General features: G+C 31.4%; 1 protein-coding gene across 3 annotated transcripts in view; it reads left to right on the forward strand.

The window, feature by feature from the left end:
* The first annotated feature begins 215 nt into the window (after nt 1–215).
* Nucleotides 216–22734, forward strand: part of LOC132751171 (inositol-trisphosphate 3-kinase homolog) — a 31363-nt gene continuing 8844 nt past the window's right edge. Inside the window, exons 1-5 of one of the 3 annotated variants that reach the window (XM_060741307.1) lie at nt 228–326; nt 4449–5115; nt 17364–17448; nt 19613–19762; nt 22435–22507. In XM_060741307.1, the coding sequence (XP_060597290.1) occupies nt 4639–5115; nt 17364–17448; nt 19613–19762; nt 22435–22507 (785 nt within the window). In that variant the 5' untranslated portion in view covers nt 228–326; nt 4449–4638. Of the gene's footprint in view, nt 327–4448; nt 5116–10908; nt 11189–17363; nt 17449–19612; nt 19763–22434; nt 22508–22734 lie in introns of those variants that run through there. The other 2 variants (XM_060741309.1, XM_060741308.1) reach the window with 2 other exon arrangements.

Here is a 22734-nt window from a genome sequence, read left to right on the forward strand (position 1 = left end):
CGGTCTTTTAAGAGATTTTGGAACAAGACCCTGCATAGATTGTTCAAGTTGAAAGTTAATGATTTTGAAAATAGAATTTAAGAAAAAAACAAACTAGAATTTCATTTTTCGAATATTCGGCAGATTTTTTGAAATATTCAAATAATCATTCTCGTTCCTATTATTATATATAATACATGTAACTGTAATTGCAAATAAAAATGAAATGCATGTTTTCTTTTCTTTGTAGAAACCTAAGAACTTTATAACCATGGTGATAGGGAAGTTATAGAATGAGTAAAGTAGTCATCGAAGATTTCCCTCCAAAAACCTCGTCTTCAGACTATGTAAGTATCAGTGAGTGTGGGATGGATGATTGAAACTTATATATAGGGTTTGTTAGTATTCAAGGGGGAGAACTTACTTTTTGGCTGCATCCGCCATCTTGTTTGTTTGGGTAACAAATGGCGTGATTCTCCCCTGTGAGTATTTGGGACTTGGTATTAACTTGAATTAATTAAACTCTTTATCAATCTCAAAATCTGTAATCTATTTTTCTGAAATTCTTCCATTTCATTAAGGGATGGATGACTGATAGTTATATTGTCACCTTAGTGCAGCAACAGCTTAACTCCTATTATATTTAATAGGAGTTAACCTGTTTCTGCACTAAGGGGATGATATGGAGTTTGTTGGCATTGGGGACTTGGGAGTAGAGACTTGAATTAATCCAACTCTATAGCAATCTCTGAAATTGAATAATTTATCTGAATGAGTAGTTTGGGCTTGGTACGGGATTGGATTGGATCTGATGGGATGGGAAGTTCAATTAATGCAATAGGTGTCAAAGCTGATGCCAGGGTTTTAAATGTAAATCAAATTTGATTTGTACTGATTTCCATGCAAAGAAATCAGCAATGATTACACAAGAATAAAGCCTTCTGCTTATCCCTGCAGCCTTACCAAGATCTATGCCGGCCCGCTCAATTTTAAAGGGACTTCACTTTGTATTTTCGATATGGCAGGTCTTGAAATATTTTTCTAAGATTTATGTACCATTTGATGTAGCTCCAGACTCGTGTGCAAATTCTCAGATCATTTCCTCATCCCGTTTTTCAGAATAATCATTTTTTTTGTGCACAATGACTTAGAAATACTTAAATCAGGCTAAGAATAGCACAAAAATAAATATTAAATTTAATTCTGAGTGTTTTTCTGTATTATCCTTTGCAGATTTTTTTCTATTTTAGGGCTTCACTAATGATCTATGTATGAATTTTAAAATTATGTCTTCAAGCTTTTTTTCCTATATGGAGCTCCTTTAATGTTAAGGTATGTACATGTAGATCCCCAAAACTTCTTATTAATTGACAATCTTAAATTCAAACCAGGACAAGGGTGGATAAATACATTAAAAAGGATAGACTAATTGCATATTTTCAACTTCTACGACATTGTTTTGTCATTATACAAGGAGTGCATTGATAATATTGCTTTTATTGTTATGTGACCTCAATAAAATAAGCTGTCTATTTGTTATATTGGTAAGTGTGTAAAATGACCATGTTACAGGTCAGTTTAATTACATTATTAGCATGAAATCTGACAATTAAGATAATTACTTTACATGTTTGTAATATTAATAATCAACAGCACATCTGTCAATAATGTATACTGCTTTGAAAAAGTGTGTGTGTGTGTGTCACATAATATATTTTCATGTAATTTCTGCCATATGAGCTGTTGTGCTTAAAATTGGGAAACAAGTAATCAAAGTTGATGTTTTGTATGGTTTAGAGAGATGCTTTAATGGTTGTAGGTGATGCATAAATAGATAGAGCCTTTAGGGGAAAGCTAAAATGGTAAAGGGCTTTAGGGAAATGGTTAGGCCTTTGACAAAATGCTAAAATGGTTCTAAAGGGCTTTAAGATATATTTATTTGCTAAAGCAGTTAGAGCCTTTAGATGAATGCTAAAATATTTAGACCTTAAGGGAAATGCTAAAATGGTAAATAGGCCTTTAAGGAATTGCTAAAATAGTCAAGGCCTTGGGAAAATGCTAAAATGGTCAAGGCCTTTAGGAAAATGCTAAAATAGTTAAGGCCTTTAGGGAAATGCTAAAATAGTTAGGCCTTTAAGGAAATGCTAAAAAAGTTACAGGCTTGGTTAGGCCTTTAAGGAAATGCTAAAATCACTCAAGCCTTTATGAAAATGCTAAAATGGTACATGTAGGCTTTTAGGAAAATGTTAAAATGATAAAGGCCTTTTAGGGGAAATATAAGCAAAAGATTGGCTCATGAGTTATATGACAGAAGTTTCAGTCACCATTAGATGATGTGTAGGACGCAAGATGCCAGTTCATAGTTCAGTGTTCAAGGTCACAATTAGAGGTCAAGGTACTCAAAAAAAAGGTGTGGGTTTGATTTAAAAGCCCTGGAGTCCATAAGTTTGTGGTTCCTGTATGACTATTCTGGAATGTAATTTTCCAGACATGTTAACCAAATGTAAGCATCACTAGCATCACCTACTGGTCTACAGCTCTATATTAAAGGTCAAATCATGTAAAATTTTGGCTTAGAATTGTCTTTGAAGGATTTTATATATTTTGAGGCATGGTGTGTTAGTAATTACAGTATTAAGCAAAAGAGAATTTATAGGCCCATTATGCAGCAAATGAGACTGTTATTGTGTGAAATGTAATTAAATTTTTTTTTATTTTACTGGATTTAAAGATACTTTCAAATAAGACTCATCCGTAAAATATTGAAGTGGAGCTAATTAGAGAAGTGTTTATTGGATATAATACGGTAAGTTAATGAAATTATTCATAGCTATACCGGATAAAGGAAAGTAATTTTCATGACCTTTCAAGTGGCCATGAATGAAGTTATGTTGAATCAGAATATGATAAATAAAAAAAAATTGTGATGTTTTGTTTTTATGCCCTCGAATGGCAGCATATTAAAATCTGTCTTGTCTTTAAAATTAAAATCTGTCTGTGTGTCTGTAACTTAGGAAAAAAGAGAATTAAATGGTACCAAGTAATGGTATCTTAGAATAACAGAAACTTGGTAAAAGGTAAAAGTAGCTTTGAATAAAAAATACAAAAATGTTATTTGGTACCACGTGCTGGTCAGGGACCACCAAAACCAGACAACAACCATCAAACCTAGACAACGCTGAAAATGCCTGATTTTAGTTTTTATCTTTGTTTAGTGGTTGTTGATCAATCAGTCATTTTTTTTTTATCAACAATGAATGCATGTTTCTTTTATGATTAAATAATTAACTTTATTTCAATTTTTGTAAACGGTTATATTTTAATGTCTATATCAAGAACGTTGGACATCTAAAGTGCAATACCTGACTTATTATATTAGCTATAATCATTTTCAGAATTAAAACAATAAAATATCCAAAACTTCTGCATTTGCTGCTGAAATAATTTATATCATATTAAAAATAAAAAATTAAAACACCTCGACTTTTATCTAAAAAAAAACGTCATGCATGTATCTGTCCGGACACAATTGGAACTGTAGTGTGAACAATTTAGGTAATTTTGATACCTTCCTTCACATGCCTCAGATGTAAGTGTCAACATAATCAGAAATAAACAAACTTAACATTTGTAAGTTAGGAGAATAACCTAGCTATACCTTGGCAAATTTTCATAATTCTTTAGCTGTTAAAACTATGAAATCTGAATGGAAAAATGTTCAAAAAGTGTCTAGTTGATAGTTCCCTGACCAGTAAAGATCGAGATATGTACCAGATTAGTTGACTTTTGATAATTGTCTTAAGATAATTTATTGAAATTACATTAACCCCCTGTACTGTTATGTCACTTTAGTGTCACATTGCTGTATTGAATTACGGGGGAAGCAGGGTTTTAAATTTTCATTTAGAAAGTAACAATATTTCCCTGTGGTTTTTCAGGGGGGAAAATCAATGTCCATATATAACTTAGAATATTGCATAGCAACACAATACAGTGAGATGATTATAATCCGATAGCAAATACTGCACTGTTGTTGTTGTTGTTGTTTTGTCCGCTCTCATAATGTATTATGGGTAAACTTTGTAACATGTTGCTATGGTAACCAGGTGATTTCAAAGCATTTTCCCTTTTACAGGAATTTTTCCATCGTATTTACTTTAAGCGAGAATAGAGTGACATACTGATGGAGGAAGAGGGAGTTTAATAACATGTAGTTTTGTTTGCTTTTAATTGGAAACAAGATGAAAAAGTCATAGGCTTAAAAATGACAATATTGTGGTAAAGGGGAAATTATATACAGCTGCGTGTGTGAATAATAGACTTGTTTAGAACATGCTGCCAAATATAAACATATCTCATTTCAAGTTGTAAATGTCATAATGTTTTGGTTATTTTTAGTATTTAGAATTTGTTAATTTTGTTCATATGTTTATGTTTTTTATGACACTTGTCTTTTTGTCTTGTTTCAGTTGTAAGCTATTTATAAATTTAATTTGGTATACGATGTGCGTGTGTATAAATTGTGTTAGATGAAATGAAATACAAGTCTTGTTCAGGTGGAAATTTTGTGGCGATGATGAAAATGGTATTTTTTGTTAACATTTTATTCTCTTGTGTGAATAGAAACGTGTCTTGAGTTTTAAGTGAAACGGGGAAAAAATGGGTTGTGTCCATGGTGGTCGTAGGAATAGTAACTCTGAGGAATACATTGAAACTTTGACATTACGTCGCCAAGTCAGCAAGAAAACTGCGGGACAAAATCTTCAGATATCAATCTCTGTCATAGCTGACCCACTTTCGAGCGATGACGAATCTCCGACCTTGACCTACCATTTTCAAAGGTCAGGGGTTAAGAAGAGTCACAGTTTTCGTACAGTCTCCTATGCAGAAGGGAGACGGTACACGAAGTTTCCGAACATGGTTGGCTATAAAATGTGTGTTTCGTGTAACGAGCCCGGACAGGATGTTTTGAAAACGGTCTCTGTAATACCGGAAGTAGAAGACAAAGAGATTTGTCGTAAATGTTCGGTCCATAAAAGAAAAGGTCATAAAAAAAAGAAAGCTGAAAATGGTGAGAAGCAAAGTAAGACAGTTTCAAAGGTGGACATATCTACATTCGCAGATCTGTTGGCATTGGTGAGTCAGATCCGTAACATTTAAACTGTTGTATCAGTTACCTTGTACAATCTTCGCTATGCACCACTGTTCCCAAACTGAAGATTTCTATGCTTTTATATCTAAATATAATGACCTTTTTCTCACCCATGCCTCACTTATACATGTATACGGAAACAGTTATAATATTGCTTGGTATTTGTTTTGTAAAACTTTCTTTGATGTGTATACCTCATGTAATAATTCTGTTGATGCTCCTTGTAACTGTAGATGCTAAATATTTCTGAAAATGTTCATTCTCAAAATTTGGAAATATTAAGATGAAATTTTGAAACTGCGGTTGGACAGCAATGTTTAGGACCTTATTACACTCCATGGATGAATCTGATTAAGTTATATTTGTTTCAATATTTTGGCAGCAAGACTGGCAGATTTTACAAACTGATATCAAATATATGTATATCTTTGCATATTGACTGGTGTCAAACATTTGTTCACTATCATTTCCATGTTATTGTAAGGCCTATAATGATGAAAGTTTATTCTGAGATTTTAGGGGGTCCAAGTGGTTACGCCTTAACAGGGCTATGGACTTGACTTGACGGTTAGACTGGACTGAGTTGTAGGCTAGACTTGATTTGGCTGTAGGCTAGAATGAAGTGAGTTTGAGCCTGGACTGGGCTGTAGGCTTGACTGGGCAATATGCTATAGGCTGTACTAGATTGAGCTAGACTGGAGTTTATTGAGTTTTAGGCTGGACTTAGAGACACCGCTATTGGCTGAACCAGACTGGGCTATAGACTGGACTGGACTGGGACCAGAGGCTGAACCAGACAGGAGTGAACAGGCTGAACTGCCATGGAAATGCTCTATACTGGTCCGATATACCTACCATATATTATGTAGATATATTCTTAATATCATTGTAGCTTATAAGGATTTAAGAGTTGTAAAAGAAGAATGATTTGCCTTAAAGATATAGATAAGTTTAGATATAGATTGCCATGAAGAACATTTCTTTTCATAACTGTTGAGATTAAAAAAAAAATATATATAGTCTTGTGTTAAGTCTTAAGAAATCAATATGTTTAATGACTGTATAATAAATTAATAATCCTTAAATAAACTGCATACTTCAGTGTATAATTGAAACACGGAATGCATCTTTGGTAATTAAATAGACATTAATATTACTGTAATAGATTATAAATTATGCTATAGGTTATTAGGCCTGCCAGGCTAGATAACCTTTTTACCACTCTAAATACCTTAAATGGACTTGTCCATGTTGTAATCTGGACAAAACCATTTATTATTTTTAGGGGAAATTTCCAAAATATTCATTGTCTGAATTGGGAACAGTGCACTCTGACAATGATCAGATGGCTCAAAATTGTGCTGGCTCGGATATCTTGGTTCAATCCCTTGATCACATGGGTTGATTCTATAAGGGTTAATGTTAAAGGTGAATTACTAAACAATTATTTTACGAAGCACTATAACAAAAGAACACCAAATACATTGCAAAGTGAAAACTTATGAATTTATGATATCAAACATACAGTCATAATTATAAGACAATTTTCAACAGGATATTTTATTAAGGCACATTTAATGCCTCAGAAATAAATGAATTTTTACTTAAGAAAGGTCAAACATGAATTTTATAATGTTTAAATAATGGTTTTAGAGAATGTTAACGTTAGATGGTTGGTACTTGAAGTTAAAGACAGTAGCTGCATTAATGTGATATAATTATTTTGTCATAAAAGTTGCAAAATGTAAAAGTAGTATTTTCACTTTCATACAAAATACTAATTGACCATAACCTTGTAATTATACTACCTGTATAATTGCTAAAAATAAACAGATGAAAATAGATCATTCAGGTAATTCATGGACCAATGACTGACTTTTTGGATACTTAATAATAAAAGTACTACACTAAAATTAAAAAGCTTTTGAGAGAAAAAAATAATTTAAAGCATATCTGAGGCATAATGGGCCTTTAACTACAAACAATTAGTAACATTTAAATTATGTTTTAATTAATTGATATTTTATTTGACATAATCAGAGGTATAATGTTTCAAAGTTAAAAATAGTCTGGACTAGATAATTAATGTGCTGTAATTATTGAATACCTAGTATCTGATGTATATATTTTTAATGAATAGACATTATACAATATAATAATAGACTAAAGATAATGATTTGATAGGTGACGATTGGTGATGTCAATTATGTTAATATGTTAGTAAGTATATAATATAGTCAAGTATAATTATAAACCCTTACGCACAATAGTTTTGTTATTAAAGAGATGACCGTATTTCAACAGGGATAAAAATACATAAAGTACTGAATGTAACAGTGATGTGTAATAATACGACAATGTATGCGTGCGAGCGATGAGACGCGGTCAGGAGTGGTTGTAAGTTAGGCCAAGGAAAAAAAATAGTTCTGTTTCTTGTGACTGAATAAAAAAAAAGAGAAGGTATATTATAAAAGGCAGGACTAGCTCCTTTTAAGTATTTTATTGTAGTTAATTTAGGTAAATTCGTTTCTGGATTAGATAACTTCTGTCTTATGCGTGGATTGAGGAAACTAAAATATATATTCTGGTATTTGAACAAAATAAAAAGAGAGCGTTGTAATAAGGCAGGTCTCTTTTTATTTACACCAAAAATCATCATGAAATTCCAATTTAAATACAGTTCATGTAAATGTTTTCTTAAGGATGACCTTATTGGCTGGAAGCCCAGTTTTAACTAACTCTTAAAGTCAACCCTAAAAACAGAGTTGCCTCAAAATTTGGGACGCAATTGGACCAATTAAATATTATTGATTTTATTGTCATTCATAGATTGGTCAATTACCAAATAAAGGAAAATCATGTTGTGTTAAAAGAAGTTCAGCCTTAAAAACATCCAAACAAAATTATTCAAATTTGTTAAACGTTATTTGTGCAATTCTTTCTTCATTATATATTTATTTATTCATTTATTATGCTATACTTGTAAGTGAAATATTGAGAAATCTTATTCATTAAATCTTATAATGATGAAATAAATATAATGATGAAATAAAATGCATATTTTCATTTTTCTATATTTTCACTGTAGAAATTATTTTTCACTGCAATGAAAGATATTTTCTGTGTTTTTCACTGATGCATCTTTCTTTGAAGTTCAGCCAATACACAAAATTTAACATAAGTCTTTTTGATCATTAGGTCAAAAAAGGGAAAAGTATACAACAACCAGCTTGTGGTATACAAATTATCATATTTAACATGTGGCTACTGCTTCTGGAGAAATATATTTTTTCTTACCACTTGATGAAAATATTTCCTGTATAAATTTATAGAAAAAAAACTTGAACATTTTCTAAATATTTTTATTGGATATATTCAATATTATATATATTTCTAAGGAAAGATTTTGTAAAAGTAGAAATGCAAATAAAATATTAAAGGCCAGCAGTGAAAAAAAGAGGGTACCGTAAGAAGGGAGACAAGACAAGAAAACAACTTTATTTTTGGAGGGCCTTAAAAGGAATAAGTTGTATTAACGTTCTTACACTGTTTAGTTATATGCAGATAAGACAAAGATAAAATAACGCAGCCGGACGGACATTTGATATGAAATTTATAAATTAAGTCGCATATAAACACAGTTATAGTCGTACATTTAAATGTATGGTCACGAATTTTGTTAAATGATACATGATGTCTTTTTAAGACGCCTCAACTAGCTACAACATTTTGATGGTGATACATACAATTTATATATAAATAATTAGATACAATAATTGTAAAGTTGGATTAAGGATTTAACTATTGATTTATTGATAAAAAAATGGATTTAAAGTGTTGAAAATAATTCGGAAAATATTTAGTGGGGAGTAATTATTGTGTATGTAAGAATAAGGAAGGAATTAATATTGTCACAGATTTACAATGTATTATGTAATATAGATCTTTTATCTGTTTGTTTGTGTAAAATCTTAAGTGTTGTTGAAATATTTCTGAAGAAAGGTGAAACACATAAGGAGTTATTGTGACTGTTTAAAAGGGATTAATGCAGAAAAGTTACAGAACTCCATACCTTTAGTAAACATAGAGAAGTTATTTTTATACAATACTTCCTATAACAATTTGATGCTTCGACTATTGGAATATATACATATTTATAATTATAGGATTTAAGGAATCCAGAAGTTGGCCATTTTATGACTGGCAAAAAAATGTAAAGAATTTTGTTCAGTTTTTATTTGAAATTTATGCAGAGTGCTAATTATAAAAGTTAAATTTACAAAATAGGAGATGTTAGTTCTGTTATATTTAGGATATTATTTGTATGATAATATTTGTGATATCATTTGTATGGTAATATTTGTGATATTATTTGTATGATATATATTTGTGATATTATTTGTATGATATATATTTGTGATATTATTTGTATGATATATATTTGTGATATTATTTGTATGGTAATATTTGTGATATTATTTGTATGGTAATATTTGTGATATTATTTGTATGATATATATTTGTGATATTATTTGTATGATATATATTTGTGATATTATTCGTATGATAATATTTGTGATATTATTTGTATGATAATATTTGTGATATTATTTGAATGGTAATATTTGTGATATTATTTGTATGATAATATTTGTGATATTATTTGTATGATAATATTTGTGATATTATTTGTATGATAATATTTTGTGATATTATTTGTATGATAATATTTGTGAGATCATTTTGTATGATAATATTTGTGATATCATTTTGTATGATAATATTTGTGATATTATTTTGTATGATAATATTTGTGATATTATTTGTATGGTAATATTTGTGATATTATTTGTATGATAATATTTGTGATATTATTTGTATGATAATATTTGTGATATCATTTTGTATGATAATATTTGTAATATTATTTGTATTATGATATTTTTGATATTTTTTGTACCAAAATATTCAAGCTGTATTTTATTTGTTCTAGCTGACAGAATGTCTGTGGTGCTATTACTCAGGTGCCCTTTCTTGCGGAAATTTCGCACGGATTACTAGGCACCTGAGGTCTTCCACTACCAGTAAAGCTGTAAGGTCACCATATGACCTATAAATACTGTGTTGGCTAAACATAAAAATAAAAATATAATGTGTTAAAAATATTTGTGATATCATTTGTAATACATGTATGATAATTATAATTTATATTATAATATTCATAGATTATTTGTATATTTATATTTGTGGTAATATTTATTATATAATATGACAGTGTATTACAAGATTTACTGTGGTTTTTCTCACCCTGGTGAATTTGGGAAAAAATGTCAATAACTTTTATAATTTTCGAAATAAAAATGCTCATGCCAGGTGCAAGGTTAAAATTTGGGGAAAACTGCACAATTTTAGGGAAAGTTTTCATTGGGACTTAAATTTAAGACTGGTCTTTTACAGGCATCAGCTGTTATTTGATGTGAAAAGTCACTCATTCACATTTTTATTTGTATGATAATTATTTCATGATATTATTTGTATGATAATGTTTATAATATTATTTAAATTATGAAAATAATGATATTATTTTTATTATATTATTATTCATATTAATTAAAATTTTAATCAAAAAATTTTGCTTGATAACATGAATACATGTATTTAATTCATATTTTTGGATTTAGATCTTAGAAAAGAAGGAAATAACAGCTTTATTATTTGAGACTTAGTCTAAGGCTAATATGTAAATAAGCACATAACACATACTGGCAGCATACTTATGAAAAACTGTAACAATAACTACTGTATTAATTAAATACAAACATTTTCCAGTTACTGTAAACAATAGTTTTTGATTATTCATTCACTCATTTACTTCCGGATGGAAATTAAACAACACAATTATACTACATGCATTAACAAGTGGATTTGTGAGATATTATATGTGATTAAACTGAAATGTATTGACTTAAATCATTATACACCAATATGGGTGTAAATGGACAAAAGTTTGGAATGTGGAATTGTTTTCGTGGAATTCATAGACGGAAAGGAAAGAAGGTAATTGAATTACAAGTGATTTTTGTTGATCCGTGTATTTGTATTTAGAAAAATAAATGTATGTTGAGTGTTCAATATGCTTTATGAAACTTGAAAATATGAAAATAAAAACAAGTTATGACAAAGTACCAATATAAAAATTGGGGGTGGGGGTTGGGGGGGTCACATTGGGTTCTCTTGATCCCCCTGTGGGGTTAGGGACAGGTTGTATCAGCTGTGACCAATACATAAAGGTGTATATTGTGGTGTCATATTATTTGTTGTGACAATTTATGATATACAGACCTTTGGTCTCTTTAGAAATCTTTGGGGTATTTTAGATTTTTGGTTTGTCCTTCTTGTAATGATATCTTGTTATTCATTATTTTTTTAGGATCCCAATGTCATTTTGTAGATAATAACTTCAAATTTATGGGTCATCATCATATTTAGAAAAATTTTCAAAATTTGATAGCCATGTTCAGTGCAGACCATGATAATATGGAAGGGACATGCCAGCTCGTTCTTGTTGCACTGCAGGTTGCACAAGTAGATTCTGTAGCCGCTTATAAGCAAACAAAGGATCTTTTAAGATCCTATCCAAATAATCTTTGGGTATTTTGAACTTTTCTGACTTTATGCCTTTTTCTTTCTGAAGTTTTCATAACAAAGTGTTTCTAATGATATAATCAAGATCTATGGCATTTTGTATATATTGTTGAAGTATTTAATTTTCTAATTTCTATTATTTAGAACTGATTCAATATTCCAAGCTTTTTTGATACTATCTATCTCATTTGCATGCATTTATATTAAAAGCTTTAATCGTATCCCAACTCTGAAAACTTTGCACCTGCTTTGTTGGATTCTGAGAAAGAATGAAACATAATAAACTAGATCTTTTATTATAAGACCAGTGTAACCTCTACAGAACAGTTACCTCTGTACAGCAATTACCTCTTTACAACAATTACCTCTTTACAACAACCTTTTTACAAAAACCTTATCAATTCTTTCCCTCTGATAAAGTGTAAATTTCACTACACATTTCACCTCTGTAGATCAACAATTTCTGTAGATCAACAATTTTCAGTAACACTGGTAATTATTATGAATCTTTGCCTCTCTATTTGCTCTGCAGTGGTACTTTTTACATGTATACTGTAGTCATTCCTATGTATTTTGTTATATAGTCATGGCTTTAGTAAGGATTTCATTTATTTTATTTTGTTTCAATGCAATCTGTTGCTTTTTGTATACTGGTCTGTATATTATAGTGTCCAGTGTTTTGGGTTGTTTTTTTTTGTGAAAATATCAGCAACATTCCTCAGCCACTGATGTGACCTTACAATTGTTGTACCATTTCATTTATTTTGCTAGATTTTTGTGGGATGATAAATAAAAATTTAAAAATAAAACATTACATTATCTTACATTTTACATTATAAAGAGCCCATAATAATTTTTTTTTTCCCTTATAATTTTGCATCAAGAATTTGGCATTTTTTAAGTTATGAATGCAGAATGACAAAGGCAAATTATTGTAAGGTTAAATATACAATTTTCAGGGCCAGTAATGTCATTGTGTGTTTAACTGACTTGAATCACTCGCCTATTATAGTATCTAAGGTTTTGAATTCTGTCACAAATTTTCATTTCATATCATAAAACTATTTTGCCAGCAATATGGAAGGTTCATGGTTGATTCCATTAATTCAAATGACTTCCTGAAACAATGCAAAGATCGTCCCCTACCAGCAAAGCAGGAAAGTTGTCATAAATTATAACCTCAACGATGCATTAATTACTAAATTGATTTAAACGTCACTAGCAATAATGACTTCCCTATATGACACCAATATAGATGTCAAGCCAACTTACACGTCGCTGCAGTCCAGTCTGACCAGGCTGTTTGTCTGCTCATTCAATGGAATATTTAGGTATTTGAACCAATAACCAATCACCATTATTCTGTTTTCATGTTAAAAATTCTGTGTATATAAGCCGGTGATAGGGGGCGTGTACATACAGTAACACAAATGTGTCACATTAAAGGTTCCATGTCTGTTGCCATATGAACAAATCTTCGGCTGTATTTCACCATTTTCATGTTAATTTTCTTATGTTGAAAATAAGGCGATGCTAGGGGGCGTGTATGGTAGCTTCCAATTATCACTACCGTCCACTAACAGGTTTAATCAGAAATTTAAGAGCCTACAACATTTTCAATTTTACCATTTCGGATTCCATTTTTTCTCCTTTTTTTTGTCTCAAAAAGAATTAATGAAAGGGGATAGAAAATACTTACTAATACAAAATGTATTATTAGATAATTTGTATACTGACTCAGATCTACTTAATTAAGGCCCAAACCTTAAAGTTAAATATTAGGAAGGTATGATAATGGCTTATCCATGTTTACTTTATACTGTTTAAACATACATAAGATTTGATAAAAATTTGTTGTGGTATTAATATTTGACTACAGGTAAAACAAAAAATGGATATGTTTACTTTTAAAGTTATATATGTGTGTACATTATGATATCAGCTAAATAGAAGTAAAAATCAACATCTAGTATCTTATCAATAGATAATTATGACTTGATAAATTAAGTAAACATAAAAGTCCTGGAAAGAAAACATTCAAACACATATTATAGTCTGATTTTATTGACCTGTCAATTATGAATACATTATAGCACTCATTTAAATATTCGATCCCACTTCGGGTTTGTCCGTTTATTTTACGAGAATTAATATGGAGTATTTAACTAACATTTTGAAAACTCCCCCTAGCTTAATGTAAATTCTCGTAACATCCGCAATAGCACAGTCGGTTAAGTGATTACTTAATGTACGAGAGGTCCGAAGTTCGATCCATTATTTTTAAATTCTTTTTAGGCTTATTCTTTCTTTATATTTAAGTATATTTTAATGAAAATTGTCAAGCGTTTGCAAAATTGTCTACACGGATATGAAACAACTAAGAAACATTGAATTTTCACGTTTTGTATTGTATTTTACGGCACTGAAATGACATTTATTGATTTAAATCCAAATGAATTTTGAATATTAATTCTTAAACAAGTTAAGTATTTACCAAAAAAATGCAAAGCATATTAAAACAGAAAGAACAACCATAACTTCAAAAATGTTGGAAATAATTATGAATAAGAAAAAAAAACTGGACATACGCTGTCTCGATCTTACAACACGTAGGGCATTTAGACATTATATATACCCGTAGTTTACCCTATTTCGCTATAACGGTCAGTGTAACTACTTCATAGAAACAAGATTAATTTAATCACATCTTACTGCGTACATCTCACGGAATTTACCGAACATTTATCGGATATTAATATATTCTGTGCATTGACCGTATAATCAGTATGGAATTGACAGGTTAATAAAATCAAACAATATGATACAGTAATATATTATTTAATTACAAGTCACAAAGTCCAAGATCAGTAAATATTTGATCAAGCTAATGAATTTCCCCCAAAACAGTACAACCCCAAACTCTCTTGTACATTTACATTTTTCTGGTTCATTTTACTGAACTTTTTAACTCTTATCATAAGCTAAATATTGTGAACTCATAACACGCTTAATATTGTGAACTTTTACCATGCTAAATATCGTTAATTTCTTACCATGCTTAATATTGTGAACTCTTACCATTGCTTAATATTATGAACCCTTACCACGCTAAATATTGTGAACTCTTACCATGCTAAATATAGTGAACTTTCACCATGCTAAATATCATGAACTCTTACCATGCTAAATATTGTGAAATCTTACCATGCTAAAATTTAATATTGAGAACTCTTACCATTCTAAATATGGTGAACTCTTACCATTCTAAATATCATGAACTCTTACCATGCTAAATATCGTGAACTCTTACCATGCTAAATATTGTGAACTCTTACCAGGCTAAATATCGTGAACTCTTACCATTCTAAATATCATGAACTCTTACCATGCTAAATATCTTGAACTCTTGCCATGCTAAATATTGTGAACTCTTACTATTCTAATAATCATGAACTCTTACCATGCTAAATATCGTTAATTTCTTACCATGCTTAATATTGTGAACTCTTACCATTGCTTAATATTGTGAACCCTTACCACGCTAAATATTGTGAACTCTTACCATGCTAAATATAGTGAACTTTCACCATGCTAAATATCATGAACTCTTACCATTCTGAATATTGTGAACTCTTACCATGCTAAATATCGTGAACTCTTACCATGCTAAATATTGTGAAATCTTACCATGCTAAAATTTAATATTGAGAACTCTTACCATTCTAAATATCGTGAACTCTTACCATTCTAAATATCATGAACTCTTACCATGCTAAATATCGTGAACTCTTACCATGCTAAATATTGTGAACTCTTACCAGGCTAAATATCGTGAACTCTTACCATTCTAAATATCATGAACTCTTACCATGCTAAATATCTTGAACTCTTACCATGCTAAATATTGTGAACTCTTACTATTCTAATAATCATGAACTCTTACCATTCTAAATATCATGAACTCTTACCATTCTAAATATCATGAACTCTTGCCATGCTAAATATCGTGAACTCTTACCATGCTAAATATTGTGAACTCTTACCATACTAAATATTGTGAACTCTTACCATGCTAAATATTGTGAACTCTTACCAGGCTAAATATTGTGAACTCTTACCAGGCTAAATATTGTGAACTCTTACCATGCTAAATATCGTGAACTCTTACCATGCTAAATATCGTGAACTCTTACCATGCTAAATATTGTGAACTCTTACCATGCTAAATATCATGAACTCTTACCATGCTAAATATCATGAACTCTTACCATGCTAAATATTGTGAACTCTTACCATGCTAAATATCGTGAACTCCTACCATGCTAAATATCATGAACTCTTACCATGCTAAATATTGTGAACTCTTACCATGCTAAATATCGTGAAATCTTACCAGGCTAAATATCGTGAACTCTTACCATGCTAAATATCATGAACTCTTACCAGGCTAAATATCGTGAACTCTTACCATGCTGAATATGGTGAAATCTTACCAGGCTAAATATCATGAACTCTTAACACACTAAATATTGTGAACTCTTACCATTCTAAATATTGTGAACTCTTACCATTCTAAATATCATGAACTCATACCATTCTAAATATTGTGAACTCTTACCATGCTAAATATCGTGAAGTTTTACCACGCTAAATATCATAAAGAGACCTGTTCATCTTTCAATCTGGATTATAATCACTCAGATCTTTATGAAGGGAAAATTTCCAAATATGTACCGACTGAATAGCAAACAGTGAAGACCTTGATCAGACTGTAGGGATCACAGTGCCGACTGGTTTGGGCCAGCATGCTTAAATGGTTTAAAATAATGTTTTTTAAAACAGAAAATGTTATAATATTGTATATAATAATCTTTCTTTTGTGTTTTCTGTTGTCACGGTGAAAAGAGAAAATTTAATTAAGATAGTATTGATTTTCTTTATTTCTGAGAAATTTGCAATTTTGTGTGGAAAGAAATTCATGTAAATTAGCGATAATTTTATAAAACAGATTTTAGAAAATATTTTTAATTTGATGTAAAATAAGATGTTATTGCCCCATTTGTTTTAAGGCACTTAACAATGTTTTAATTTGAGTGAATATAACAGTTTTCAAGCCTTAAGGATTGTGGGCGTCACTCAGCTCTAGCCTCTTCAAAATGGAAACATTCAGTAGACTTAAAATTAACAGAATCAGATGGTATTTTTTTTTACAATACAATTAATGACATACAGTAGTTTCTGTACAATTTTGCAATTAGTCTTTAGACTTTTGTTTTATTTCTAATTTACATACCTGGCAAATTGTTTTTATTTTGGGACTTGTTTCTTACCAGTGTTAGAATAGATGTTATCCGGAACTCAGCTATTATGTGGCTTTTTCCCAGTTATTGGTAAAAGTTTGTTAACCTACAGATTACCTGGGAATAACCCAAATATTCTTAATTTCGGAGTTAGTCTATTTCAAACTGCTGTATTTTTAATTTAAGATTGTGTTTCTATTTTTAGACTATTGATTTTCTATTATTAGATTATTTATCTATTTTTAGACCATTGATTTTCTATAATTAGATTATTTTTTTAATTTTAGACTGCATTAGATCTGACAGCCCCAGCAAGTGATGCAATACTGAAAAACAGGAAGAACACATGGATACAGTTAGCAGGACATCCAGGTAAGAGTTTGACCCTTGATCTGCTGGAACGTTATGTCACAGGGTGAGAAAAATGTGCAGCCTGACCGGGACTCGAACATGGGACCTTCGGAATACCGTACTGCAGCTCTACCGACTGAGCTATCCGGCCTCTTACACATCTTCTCCCCTAAAAAGTGAACAGTTCTGAACCATGACACTTAGGTATATAGTGATTACCATTTGTCACCAGTTTTATAACCTGAACCAGGCTACTCGACGCATTCTAGCAATCTGCCCAGGTTCAATACTCATATATATATACAGTATACTCTGCAGGGCTGGCAAAATCTGATTTTGGCTTACTTGTCCGATTTACCTCAATATTTCTCAAATACTAGTTTGTATGATGTTTATAAAGTAAATTCTTGGAAAAAATTTGCTTGACCATCCAGGCTGTGGGACATATGAACAATTGATTTATTGATTTTGCCGCCCCTGCTCCGACTGTAGTTTAATTTTTATGCCCCCACAATGTGGGAGCATATAGCGTTGCTCTTGTCCGTACGTCCGTCCATCAGTCCGTCCGTCCGAGCCAACATTTGATTATTATGAGCTTCATTCCGTAGTTAAATAAAGAACATAAACTCATAAAATATAAAATTAAGAGTTTTTTTTTGTTTTTATGAGCTTATTTTGCTTATGGACGTTGGTCCAGGTGGTGTTTATGAGCTCATTTGCCTCATAAACATCAAATTTTGGTACGTCCGTCCGTACGTCCCGAAATCTTGTGAACGCAACTCCTCTTAAACCAGATGGCAGATTTTGCTTAAACTTACAGGGATGAACAACCTTAATGTGTAGATGGTAGTAAAGGAAGGAATTTTTGCTGCGACTAAATTTAACAGAATTATGGCCCTTTGTTGATTTTTTCACTAGATACTATGTAGAAATTTTGTGAACGCAACTCCTCTTAAACCGGATGGCAGATTTTGTTTAAACTTAGAGGGATGAACAACATTAATGTGTAGATGGTAGTAAAGGAAGGAATTTTTGCTGTGACCAAATTTAACAGAATTATGGCCCTTTGTTGATTTTTTCACTATATACTATGTAGAAATTTTATGAACGCAACTCCTCTTAAACCGGATGGCAGATTTTGCTTAAACTTACAGAGATGAACAACCCTAATGTGTAGATGGTAGTAAAGGAAGGAATTTTTGCTGGGACCAAATTTAACAGAATTATGGCCCTTTGTTGAGTTTTTCACCATATACTATGTAGAAATTTTGTGAACGCAACTCCTCTTAAACCGGATGGCAGATTTTGCTTAAACTTACAGGGATGAACAACCTTCAGGTGTAGATGGTAGTAAAGAAAGGAATTTTTGCTGCAACCAAATTTAACAGAATTATGGCCCTTTTTTATTTTTTCATTATATACTATGTAGAAATTTTGTGAACGCAACTCCTCTTAAACCGGATGGCAGATTTTGCTTAAACTTCCAGGGATTAACAACCTTAATGTGTAGATGGTAGTAAAGGAAGGAATTTTTGCTGCGACCAAATTTAACAGAATTATGGCCCTTTGTCGATTTTTAGTTTTCAACTTGTGGCACATGTAGTCCAAAAAATATTTGACTATGAGTCATAAGATTGACAGAACAGTGGCGTGTGGGGGCATCCGTGTCCTATGGACACATTTCTAGTTATCTAGATATTTTGCCATAAAGTTTGAATAGACTAATAGACTGTTCTAACTAAATAAAAGTAGGCAAATTCATTACAAACTTCAGAAATGTTAGGATGATGTTCAGCATAACTTTATTGGCTTGACTATTAAAAAATTTAAAAGATAGGGAGAGCTATTGTACTCACCCCTATGTCTGTGTCGGCATAATGTTACCATCACACTTTGGTTAAATTTTTGCATGCATGTTGATTATCTTTAGTTTGATTTAGTTGATTATCTTCTCAGTTTATAATCTAACTGATGGGCACAGGTCACATTACCTTTTTAGTTTTGCCCCTTGCTGTCAACCACTGAGAATAGTTGAGTGCGCTGTCTTATTGAATAATGTAACAACTGCAAAAATAATTTATACTATAACCTGAATTAAATGAACAGCTAAAAGCTAAGGTATACACACAAATGTACTTATTTTGCAGGATTTTCATTGTAAAATTATTTCGAATATCTGTTTTAGGGGGTTTTGCGCCAGCCGGGCCAAATACAATATGGAAGAAGCGCTACACGAAAGATAACAATGAGACACAGGCGTACGAGGCGTTAATGGAAGACACTGCTCATAGCATCGTACCTTTGTTTTATAGAGAAGTCGAATATAACTCTGAATGTATCCTTTATAAATGTACAGTACATCTTAGAATCATCATATTTTTTTTTTCGCAAAAAATCGGTTCTTAGTATGAGTTACAGGTTTCTGTAACTATTGATTCTGTATAATTATAATCCCTGGAGAGAAAAAAGATGTTTATAAAAATCTCCACAGATGACAGTTTAGTTGTTAGTAAAATATTTATAGTTGTGTACAAAACATATTTAATATAATGTTTACGAGGCAATAAATTTGCCTTTTTTTGAGACTAGTAAGAAGAAGTCACTGGTAATGAGAGATCTGCCAGTTTTGTATCATTTTAGGTCTGAAATGTTCCAATAGTACTTTTGTAATGAAAATATAATGCCTTTGAGATACAGTGATTTTCTTGCATAAAATAGAGGCCAAATAAAGACATTTTTTAAAGGCAGTTTCATTAAGAACTGTTCACATCAGGGTAGAGTTGCGTGTATGAAATAAATGACAATTTTTTTCTCACATTAAGGTCAGACTATTATATCTACTTCTATAGAAATACACTTGTACAATAGTGCCATTCTGATTTGACATATTGTTGATTATGATGATAATTGTGGTGATAATTATGGTGATAATTATGTCATGGACATAACTAGTACATTTGTATAATACCATTACTTTTATACACAATTATTATTAAGATTCTTCATTATAATGTATCGCCCACTTAGCATCTACTCTAGGTTATGACATTGTACTTCATTGTATACACTAATTTAAGGATAGCACGATTTCATATAAATCCAATCAAGTCAAGATTAATTATCTATATTGGGATGCTCTTTAGAAAATATGATCTGACAGCAAAATTGATTATTAAGGAAATTGGATATTAATTTTTGCTTGTTCTTGTAGAATAATGTGCAGTTTCGAGTTCACATGCTTTGAAATATAATCGTTTTTTGCTTGAGGATAAAGGGGAAAATAAATCATTAATCTACAGCAGCTGATGTGTATATATACATGTAATTAGGTAAAATATTATTGTCATGATTATTTAATAAAATTAGACTTTTATAATGTGCTTGGGTCAATGCATCTCTTAGCTTCAGCAGGTGTCAGGTGGTTTTGACCCCTTGATGTTGCTTTTAGTTCGTAACACTTGAGGTTAAGTAAAATGATCTTTTCCTGTTTCAGTGCCATATGACCTAAACTGTGTTTGTGTGCATTAAGACCAAACAAAATAAACAAACAAACTAATGTGCGGTATTATGAAATGCAGTATACTTTAATTAATAAAAAGTAATAATGTTTGAATTTGTTCAAAAAATAAACTGATCAGGAGACAGGTCAAGGTCAGAGATGGTAATCTTGTTTAGAAAACTAGGTCACTAGGTCAAATCATAAGAAAAAGATTTTTTTTTAAAGATCCAAAGGGTCACCAGTTCTGATTAGTTTTTTTATGCAGAATTATTTGATGTAAAAAAACAAAAAAGATTTTAAAATGGTGGTCATAGAGGTATTATGACATGACAAGACTGGAAATATTTTTTCAGATTTATGTGCCATAATTATATTGTAGGTCAAACTTTACAGTACCATGCCTGGTTGTGCACATCACGGGCATGTTCTGCTTCGCTGCACAAAATGGCCTCCATAGCTAAAAGTAGAAAAATCTTGTCCGGCCTTCACAGGTCAAACTACTTGTGGGATTTCAACCAAACTTTACAGGAATGATCCCTACCATCCCTTGTTGTGCACAACACCAGCACGTTCTGCTTCGCTGCACAAAATGGCCCCCAGAGCTAAAAATAGAAAAAAAATGTCCAGCCTTCACAGTTCAAGCTACTGGTAGGATTTCAACAATACTTTATAGGAATGATCCCTACCATCCCTTGTTGTGCACAACACCGGCACGTTATGCTTCGCTGCACAAAATGGCCCCCAGAGCTAAAAAAAAAAATACTGTCCGTCCTTCTCAGGTCAAATATTACTGGTGGGATTTCAACCAAACTTTACAGGAATGATCAGTACCATTCCTCGGTGTGAACAACACAGGCATGTTCCGTTTCACTCCACAAAATGGCCGCCAAAGCTAAAAATAGAAAAATCTTGTATGGCCTTCATATATAGACATATTGTTTTTGCCTTCGCCTTCTGTCTGTCCATTCATCCCTCTGGTGGTCCATCCGTTGTCCGTACGTCCACATTTAGCTTGTCCACCCTTCACAGGTCAAACTACTGGTAAGATTTCAACCAAACTTTACAGTAGTGATCAGTACCATTCCTAGTTGTGCACATCATGGGCATGTTCCGCTTCGCTGCACAAAATGGCCGCCAGAGCTAGAAATAGAAAAATCTTGGCTGGCTTTCACAGGTCAAGCTTCTGTTGCGATTTCAATGAAACTTCACATGAGTGACCATACACAGTTTTGGGAGACATATGTTTTTGTGACAAAAACCCTTCTAGTTTTTTTAGCTTTAATGAGTTGACCTATGCAAAAAAAATTCATATTTTATGTTTCTAGGCATAATGGGACCAAAAAATAGTGGAGTTCCTTTGATGAATGACAGGTTTTCTGTTTCAGTCTCCCTATATGGTAATGGCTGTGATTGATCATTCAAATTTTGTGTTTAATACAAGTTTGCAATACAAGTTTGACTTTTATAACTAAGAGATTACCGTATTAACCTTGACATATTTGATCTAGATTTTATAGAGATAGAGGATTTACTGCAACATTTCACAGACCCAAGTATCATGGACGTGAAAATGGGTATACGGTCAGTATTTTATTGTTAAATTGATCAATACTTGTACATAGTTCCTAACTTAGGAGGTCAATACGGGTCATATTACACTTTAGGGGGTCAATTATAGGGTTAGGTCATACTACAATTTAAGAGGTGTAAAAATATCCATGGATGGTCCTTTTTCTTGTTTATTAATGGTATAGAATATCCATGGATAGTCCTCAAAATTTCTTCTTTATTTGGTATAAAATATCCAT

This window comes from Ruditapes philippinarum, unplaced genomic scaffold (assembly GCF_026571515.1).
Source record: "Ruditapes philippinarum isolate M1 unplaced genomic scaffold, ASM2657151v2 ctg262_1_1_1_1, whole genome shotgun sequence".
NCBI classification, from domain to species: domain Eukaryota; kingdom Metazoa; phylum Mollusca; class Bivalvia; order Venerida; family Veneridae; genus Ruditapes; species Ruditapes philippinarum.